At 38.3% G+C, this 9,978-nt stretch overlaps 1 protein-coding gene across 1 annotated transcript; it reads left to right on the forward strand.

Annotated features, from left to right (window-relative positions):
* The first annotated feature begins 3,849 nt into the window (after positions 1 to 3,849).
* LOC114478470 (C-type lectin lectoxin-Thr1-like) lies at positions 3,850 to 7,256 on the forward strand. The gene is made up of 2 exons (XM_028471566.1): positions 3,850 to 3,883; positions 6,901 to 7,256. The coding sequence occupies exons 1-2, from the start codon at positions 3,850 to 3,852 to the stop codon at positions 7,254 to 7,256; spliced, it is 390 nt and encodes a 129-aa protein (XP_028327367.1).
* The last annotated feature ends 2,722 nt before the right edge of the window (positions 7,257 to 9,978 follow it).

Here is a 9,978-nt window from a genome sequence, read left to right on the forward strand (position 1 = left end):
TCCCATCATCACTTTTGGAATAAACTCAAAAGTATATTGCAGGTCCTTGGAATAGCTGAAGTTTAAACAGTAGATCCATCCAAACAGGGTGACAGTCATTTCACACCTCTCTCAGGTCCTTCAACATCCACAGATAGATCTGCTGCCTCCACTCCCTCATGTCGCACATTGTAGACGCTCAAAACCACTTTCTCCATTTCTCCCTCCACACCAGCTTCAACATCCTCAAAATGGCAGAAAGAAACAACATTATTTGAACATATTACTGTAATTTTCAGACTACGCAGCTCTGGAAACAAATGAAGAAACCACGGCAAATGTTTGTGACATCACAATCACTGCATGTATGACAGCCATGTTGTTTTTTACAGAGCTCTATGTTGCACTCGAGCATTCATCGCAGATGCCAAAATATGTTTTGAAGAAGAAAACATAAGTTGCATCAGTTTATAAGTCCCATCGGTTTTTCAAAACATTGATACACAAGAATGAACGTTGTATCTGGGAAGACCCACTCAGTTACACAATATCCTGAAAAACAACAAGTTTATAAAGTTCACCATTCCATTCTGAATCACTCAATCCAGTAAATTATGAATTCTCTGTCTTTCTTCTGAACAATTATTATATAATCTTCAGTTTAAATTCTGCAGCATTGCTTTTTGGTGGCATTTTATTGGCGTTCTAGGCTTTATGGTTTAGCTGTGTCATTTTTGTGTTGGTGTAGTAGTAGTGTAGTATTGTTAGCTGTCACAAGTATAGATGGTGTCTTGTAGTCATCAATGACATGGCATATTTTGATAGTTAAGTTGCTTCAAAATAAAAGTCCCAGGACCAGTTAAACTACTAATAAAGGGGAAAAAAAGCCAAGATGCAAAATGAATCTACGTGATTGTATTTGAAAATATTTGTATGAGCCACAGAGCTCTGTTGTACATGGTTTGCAGGAATATATACAAGTTTCTAAACGTGTGATCATATATATTTAGACAGAAATCAAAAACATGGCGATACAAAACAGAAAACAAGTGAATCAAAGCTATAATTGATCAACGGTGTAATAACTCAGCCAGGATCTTCATTCAGGTACATCAGGTACATACATACTGTTGAGAATAAATTCACAAATTGCTTCAATGCTTGGATTCTGAGAGAGACAAAAAATGTTTTCTTATTCTTCAAAAAATTATTACATTTTATAAATTGCAATAAAAACAGATGATTCTTGCTAATTTGAATATTATAATTATAATATTATAATATTGAAGGTGCTGTGAGGTGTTACTCTAAAGTCCTGTCACTTTAATATATATTGTGTTGTATTGTTTTAATTCTGTCATCCACTGTAGCATTATTATTATTATTATTATTATTATTATTATTATTATTAAAAGAGAAGTCAAATAATTCAGCAGCTTACTTTTAAATGGAAGATCAATAAATCAGTAATAATCCAAAATCTAATGGATGATGGTTATTGAAAATTGATTTATAATTGAATAAAGACTTCAATAATTGAAATGAATCTGGAAATTGGGCTGATTAATGACCACCTCAACTTCTATGCATCAGTTTACGGGACCTGTTTCTGTTACTGTGAAATAACCATGACAACAACCAACTAAACATAACAACCCTGGATTAACCTGTCACTGTGAATGTTCATGGACATAATATTTTCATTTAAATGTTCACCTGCACAACTCATCAATGCACTACTGCACTATTATTTTATTATTATTATTGTATTTTTATTTTATTTCGTTATTATTATTATTATTATTATTATTATTATTATTATTATGATTATCTTGTTATTTTTATTTAGTTTGCACATATTAGTCAAACTATTATGTTTATACTTCTTTTTTTATTTATTTTTCTTTATTCTAGTTGATTGTTATTATTTAATGTTACACTATCTGAGAGAGCACAGGTCACCAAGACAAATTCCTCGTGTGTATTCATACACTCTTGGTCAATAAAGTTGATTCTGATTCTGATTCTGATTCTGACTCCAAATTCCATAATGTCAACATGTGAGATGTAGAGTAAATGGGAACGTTTAAGTTTAAAGGACTCATGTTAAGCTAAATAAACTTTTCTGTGCTTTAAACATGATAAAGTTCTATTAGGGCTTCAAACACATGATAAAGTTCTATTAGGGCTTCAAACACATGATAAAGTTCTATCTCAAACACATGATAAGTTCTATTAGGGCTTCAAACACATGATAAAGTTCTATTAGGGCTTCAAACACATGATAAAGTTCTATTAGGGCTTCAAACACATGATAAAGTTCTATTAGGGCTTCAAACACATGATAAAGTTCTATTAGGGCTTCAAACACATGATAAAGTTCTATTAGGGCTTCAAACACATGATAAAGTTCTATTAGGGCTTCAAACACATGATAAAGTTCTATTAGGGCTTCAAACACATGATCAAAGTGTGTTTTTCATTGATTCCAATCAATCATTAGTCAGAGGGTGATTTGCTCCTTTCTTACTGCAGGGCTAGCACAAACACTTAGCTACAATTTAATGACGCGTTCCCACTTTGATGACCAATTTGACACGACACTGAGCTGGAGAAGCCACGCCTCCAGGAAGCTCTCTGCCGTGATTGACATGTAAACAGACACGCCCACAAAGGTGAGCATTTTATCGTCCTTCGCGCAGTGCTATGTATGTATTATCTACAGTCTATGTATGTACCGGAGAACGCCCCGCCCCCACGCTCTGTCTCATGTTTATAAAGCAACATGAGCTTCTTTCCTCTGATTTCAGGATGTTTTCACACAAACCTCCATGTGAGAAAGAAACCAGGACCAAATATAGGACTTACACAAAAATAGACAAATATAGACAAAAATAAATAAAAAATGTTTTAAAGCGCTTTTTGCTAACTGAACGGGCTAATAATATCACGTGCACTTAAACAACCAATTAACCTAAACGTTGAGTAAAAGAATGATGAATCAATCAATTTAGCCACTTTTAACTTTTACACCCATACCATAACTCCTCTAATGAATCAGCAGCACAGCAGAAAATCTAAATATAACTTTTTATAACTTCTATTTGTCCAAAAGTGAAGAAGAACTTTGTATCCTCACAACTTTTTCACATATTTCAGCCCAGGCCAGCCTTGTCTTTCATAAACCTAGAGCAGCAGATCATCTTAGCTTTGAACTGAACCTCTGTCTTAATGTCTATATCAGAACTTTAACTTATCTCTGTCCCTGAGTCCTCCTCATGTCCCCTGGATAGTTCTCCTCCTGTGTCCTGTCTGTTGGAGGCAGGTTCTCCTGCATTAGCATCATCGCTACAGGTGCTGCTACTCGCTACGCTAACTGCTGCTGTGCTGTTGCTCTGCAATTTCCACAGAAACAAACTTGGACTTTTTTAGCTCAGGCTTAGCTTCACTTGTTGGCATAAAATACCCTTTAAATCCATCTGCCTTTTTTAACCATTTTATACCGTCTTTAAGGCTAACAACACACAATTTTTACATTCAGTTTTTGTGGAAATAATAAAAAATAAATAAACGAGATGCTGGATCCAATCAAATAGGTGCCCGTCACAATCTGGGAGGTGCTCTTGCTCTGGCAGGATCCGGCCCAAATTACAGTAAGCTCTGATTTGAGCTAATTTGCAGACTTTATTCCTATCTTTGCTTTTAATGTATCTTCCATATGCTGATCTGTGATACTGAGAGGTGACTGTAACTGTCTATGTGCTGCCATGAATGTTACATTTGTCTTTTCATTTTAGTGGAAAAGACGGACACGACTGTAAACTGAATTGCTCTTCGAGGATCAATAAAATTGTTTACATGTTTTCTAACATGGACCACTACGGGACCCTGGCCTTCATCCTTGGTGAGATTAAAAACACAGTACACACACACACACACACACACACACACGCACACACACACACACACACACACACACACACACACACACACACCTAGCGCTTCTTCACTCACTAATTCAGTGTATGTCAGGATCTGTCAGAAGGAACACAATTCATGAATGGTGATCATGTGACCCCCAGATCAGATACAGTCACATGGCCTGCTGTGATAAAAGTTGTCATGTGTAACTGAATCCAACACTAATATGGAGAATGGATTTGGTGTTTTAATGATGTTCTACTTTCTCCCTCTGCAGGGTTTACCCTCAGCTGCTGCTCAAAGTTCCCTATGAAGACGTACCACCTTGTTTCTTTAAAAAAAACCATGTATGAAGCTCAGAAGTACTGCCAAACTCACTACACAGAACTGGCAACCTTAAACAGCATGGATGATATCAGCAAGCTCCCTCCCAGACCTTCTAAAGATGCGTTGATCGGCCTAATAGACCATGTTCACAATTGGAATGCCTTACGCAATGACAGCAACTCCTGGAGATGGTCAGCAACCTCTGAGCACAGCACGACGAGATACTCCAACTAGTTAATTCATGAACCAAATTCAGGGACGTGGGATAGCCTCTGTGTGGAGATGTCTGCAGCAGGAACATGGACTGATAAACCCTGCCATCATTCAAACAGTTTTATTTGTTCAAATGGTAAGAATCAACTCCACTCCACTCACAGAACTTCTGATTTTACAGGATCATGGAAAACTGATCTGAAACACAGGATTTACTTTCCAAAACATGTGTTTTCGGATAAAATTACACTATCATTCTCTGTAAACTGGAGACTGAAACCTTACCAAGTGCAGCAAAGGCACAAATATATCACATTTTGCTCATAATCTCATTTAAAATCTCGTGCTTTGTGATCTTACAGCTTAAAGCTGCAGTATGTAGAATCCTCTTTTCGTTCCATTTTGAAACCAAAACTGAAACTTAGCCTCCCTTACTGGCATATTTTGTGAACGTGATACCATCAGCAATGACAGTTGGGAAGAAAAAAAGTGAATTATTTATTTGACATTGACTTTTTTAATAAGAATGTAGAGTTTTTAAATGTGTTCACACTCTCGTACTTGCTTACAACCGCACACGTGCACGTTTCACAGGCAGGTATGCCACTAGGTACCAGTAATAGATGTGAGTTTTATTTTTGCTTCACTTCAATATTGCATCAAGTGACAAACCATTGAGCTAGTACATTTTGAAACACAATTTTCTAACTTATGACAAATTAAAAAAATGTTACACCTGTATCCATCTTGTGTTGTGATAGTAACAATCAGATTTTAACAAAGCAATATAATTCTAAAAGGTGAGGAAAAATCAAAGAAAAAAGAAAAAAAAAGGAAAAAACCCAAAAACAAGCAAAACATGAACCAGCTATGTGGGACTGACAAGATTGGTTTATTCCATGATTATGGCCTCAGCAGGTTTACATCTAGTAAAAAAATATTTATTTCTGGAGTTTTAAAGCACATGTGATTTTCTCCATTTGATTTATTTCACTAAGTTTCTCAGTACACAAATTATATGCTGGGGGGTTTTGGTTTTAGCCAATTCATTGTAATGCATTTGATTGCTGCTGTTGTCATTATTTGTAAGAGATATTTTCTAGCATTTCCATCAATGTCTTCCGGTATTAGGCCCAGAATTTCCACTCTAGGACCTTTAGCTTGATTTTGATGAAATTCATTTTCAAGAGCTTCAAAAACCTGGTCCCAAAATAAGCCTTTTCACACTCTCGCTCTGGTTCGGTTCTTCAGCATTAGGTCAAAGGTCAAGAGGGATAAACTCTCCATGGCTGATGGTGTAGGAAGCAAGTCTGACAGAGATTTTGATTATTTTTGTTGTTGGAGTGTTGATTACTTAAAAACATTTTGTGCACAAACGTGGTATCAGTCTTCAAGGCAGAAAGACCAAGTTAGCTGATAAAGCTAATGCTACTACAGAGAGATGGAAGTAGCGCTGAAAGCGACACGTCTGAGTGCAGCTCTGCCGAGGTGCAAATAAAGCCAAGCCACCCTTTTGATAATGTAGAGCTGATGAACGGGAGTCGGAGGTGCCGTGTTCAGCAAGGAACTCTAAACTTCTCCATTCACCCACACTTCTCTATAGCCCTCTGACATCACAGTGCACACACTGAGTCACACCAAAATACATCCGACCGGAAACACCACCTTCTCAACACAATAATGTTCCCCATCATTTCACAGTCACTGGGTGAATTATGAACGTAACTGATCACCACAATATCATCCATTGTATAAACACCACCGGCAACAGAGAAACCCCTCCCCTAAACACACTCAACGCACTCTATTCCCAACTAGTTTGGATGTGCGTCCAGAGTGTCTTTGACGCTGGTGACAAGCGTACTGATTCAATGAGCACAAGTGTCCAACTAGGGACGTGAGGCACGATTTCGACGCACGAAACACGTTTGGTGTGAACGCAGCATAAATGTGTGCGTTGAGATACCACAAGGAGGCGCAAGCACCAGTGATATCGGCCACTACTACCGTTTTAGACAGTACCTGTAATGAAGCTCTATCAAAGATCATATATAATAGTAGAGGTTTAATTAGGTTATTTTCTTTAAAAGTCCTCCTACAGCAGCAGGAGATCATTAAACAGCTGCATTCGTGAGACACGTCTGCCGCTATTTGGCCCAAAAGCTATTGCGACTGTCTGTAACCAGACTAAATGGTGATTCCGCTCGCACCGGGGGACTCCCAACAGCTGATTCAGGCTTCCGGCTTCGGAAGTTGATGTGGCGTACACAAGGTGAACAGACTTCAGCCACGTTGTGCCACCAAATTGACCGCAATCTTTCATCAAATTGGTTAAAATTGTGGAAATTTGCAACAAATTTGCAGGGCTGCGCAGAATTTGTGGGGATTGGTTGAATTTGCATTAATCGCAACATCGCCATTTCCTGGAGGGTCTGCCTAGTGTTGTTCTCATTGTTGTAGTTTCAGGACAAAACCAGAAATCCTTTGTGTTCCACCCGGAGAAGAAGACATGGACCTCTGCGCAGGAATACTGCAGGAAACACCACACAGACCTGGCAACGATAGAGAACAGTGACGACAACTCCAAAGCCACAGCAGACATTCCCTCTGGCAGTCAGGCTTGGATCGGCCTCTATCGTATCAGGTGGAGATGGGTCGACGGGAGCCAGAACTCCTTCACAAACTGGAGGTCGGGCAGTCCAGACTCCGCCATTGAGAACTGCGCTGTTGTGGACATGAAACACCAGTGGAACGATGTTCAATGCACACAGCCCTTTATCTTCATCTGCCAACAAGGTAAACGTCACATGCTTTAGTAACAGAAGTTCTCCAGGTAAACGTGAAGCTCACTAACACTCAACTTTTCCTGCACGGTGCAGTTAGGCAGCTGAACATTTCTGTGAAGCTTCGTGTCCATTTGGAAAGTCTGGGATTGACAAAGTTTAGTCTGAAATGGAAGATTAAACCCACAAAATAAGAGAAACGCCACAACGAGACTTTAACATATGTTTGTGGTTCGGGATCTATTTTGTCTTTATTTAGCAAGGACTCGATGAGTTCTAATGGTACTTTTTTTTCTGTTTATTCTGTTCTATTATTTGATCTTATTGTTCTGTTACTGAGTCTAACAAACTATTCATGTACAAGTTTTGTTGAGTAACAGTGTTGCATGCCACTTTTAGTTATTATAGTTCTTATACTTCTTGATTTTATTCTCTTATTACGTAGGCATTCACTGGCGGTCGGCAAAGCAAAAATTTCATTGTACAGGGAAACGTGTTTCTAACTGCACATATGACAATAAATACTTTGAATCTTTGAATCTTGAATCTTTGAATCTTAGTTTAGTTTTTATCTGTTGGAAATGGGAATTGTCTGAGTGCATTTGGTTCATCCTTTTACCTGTGAGTAACAAATAAAACTAATAAATGTATTTTAATTATTATTTATTCGTTGTATCTAATACAATGCTTCTCAATGTGTGTGGTGAGACCTGGTGAGGAACAGGTGGGGTGTGACGAACAGGAGGACATTTTCCATTTCATGCCAATCTTCAATAAAAAAAAAACTCCTAAAAATGGAACTGGGGGAAGCAGCGGTTCCCCAAAGGCCCAAGAAGGAGCCTCATACCCAGGGTAGAGTCTGAATTGGTCCTGCTGGAGGCCCTGGAATTCCCGCTCAGAGCCTGAGTCCAACCTAATGGGAGAAGCAGTGGACCTCTCTGCTTCTGTGTTAGACCCTGTATTCACAGACAGAAGCTGCTCCTACATCTGTATCCACCGTGTCTATGTTTATACAGACATGAATACAGACCTGCCATCACCAGAGAGCGCTGTCCAGAGGGTAAATGAGCTCCAAACGACATCCTGCTGTCAACAGGTACTGAGGATGCTGGAGGCTCAAAGTACTCCCACATTTTTCAACCAATTTCAACAAGTGAGGCATCAAACTTTTCAGAAAATTCAGGACATATCTGCTACGTTCAAGTTTTTTTTTGGTAACTTTTTGAGTTTTAGCTCGTGCAATTTTTTGTTCTCACTCCACTTTAATTTGAAAGTTCAGCTTTTTCAACTTTTAACCCCTTCATCGCCAGCCATTGTTTAACTGATTCAAACCATTCAACCTTTACAAGTTCAGCTGCTACCACCAACCCATTTCAACTTCTTTCAACCTTTTTCAACCTGCTATTATTCAGCTATTGCTAGGCTAATGCTAAGTTAGTGCTAACGCTAGGTTAATGCTAATGCTAACGCTACTGCTAACCCTAGGCTAATGCTAATGTAAGGTTAAAGCTAATGCTAGGCAAATGCTAACGATAGGCTAATGCCATTGTTAGGCTATTGCTAAGCTAATGCTAACACTAGGCTAATGTTAATGTAACAGGTACGGGGCGGCACCTGGAACCAGCTTAAATGATGTCTGTAAAAGACAAAGAAAACACACTGAGCCGACTGTAGCTGTTCATCGCTCTCTTGCCTCTGCCAGACTATTTTTATTAAACAAATGTCTAAATACCAGAACACAATAAATGCTATTTACTTAAGTGCAGTTTAAACACTTTGATACCACACAACATATTAAATCCCATCCCACTGTTCAACATCATCAATATAACCACCAGGTCATTATGGTAAAATTACCTAAATTAGCATTTTTGCTACTGTGCAATATTCTCAATGGGAAAAACCCATATCAACTGACAGAAGTACTGGATAAGCATATAACATGTATCTGATGCCAAAGTCTTAATTTATTACATGAACAGGATTCCTTATCTATTTCTATACTTCACACCGTTTCAGGAGTGGTTTTAACCAACTAAGATGTAAAAAAAATAGTAAAACTAAAAGTTAACAGTCATACACGAGGCACTGCTGGCACTCTTAACCTTAAGTACTTTCTCTACACGTATAAACTGAGCACAACCTGTAAGACATGTACTATGATTACATATCAATCATATTATGAACATTCTATGTTTTAAACTTCAGTTACGAACCTGTAAAAGACAAAGAAAACACACTGAGCCGACTGTAGCTGTTCATCGCTCTCTTGCCTCTGCCAGCCTGAAGCAGAGCGCAGAAGAAAAGAGAGTAGACAGTCCGCTCAGTAGGGGAGGTGCTGCCCCCTGCTGGTTCATTCAGAAACACCTTCAAACTAACTTATTTTAGAAAAATACAGATATGTTTGTATAATAGTCATTCTAAATAACAAAACACAATTACAAAATGTGACAACACATTTCGATGTGTCACATTAACACTAGGTTAATGCTAACACTAAGTGAATGCTATTGTTAGGCTAATAGTAACGTTATGCTAATGCTAACACTAGATTAACATTAATGCTAATGTTAGGCTAATGTTAATGCTAGGCTAATGCTAATGCTAGGCTAATGCTAATGCTAGGCTAATGCTAATGCTAGGTTAATGCTAGGTTAATGCTAATGCTTGGCTAATGCTAGGTTAATGCTAGGCTAATGCTAATGCTAGGTTAGTGCTAATGCTCAGCTCATGCTAATGCTAGGCTAATGCTAAG

Source organism: Gouania willdenowi, chromosome 16 (assembly GCF_900634775.1).
Source record: "Gouania willdenowi chromosome 16, fGouWil2.1, whole genome shotgun sequence".
In the NCBI taxonomy this organism is placed as follows: Eukaryota; Metazoa; Chordata; class Actinopteri; order Blenniiformes; family Gobiesocidae; genus Gouania; species Gouania willdenowi.

What these genes read in the sequence shown, in the direction of transcription:
- LOC114478470 (XM_028471566.1), top strand. Translation starts at nt 3,850, where the DNA reads ATGGACCACTACGGGACCCTGGCCTTCATCCTTG. An exon ending in GACCCTGGCCTTCATCCTTG is followed by an intron (nt 3,884 to 6,900) that starts GTGAGATTAAAA and finishes TCATTGTTGTAG; the next exon opens with TTTCAGGACAAAACCAGAAA.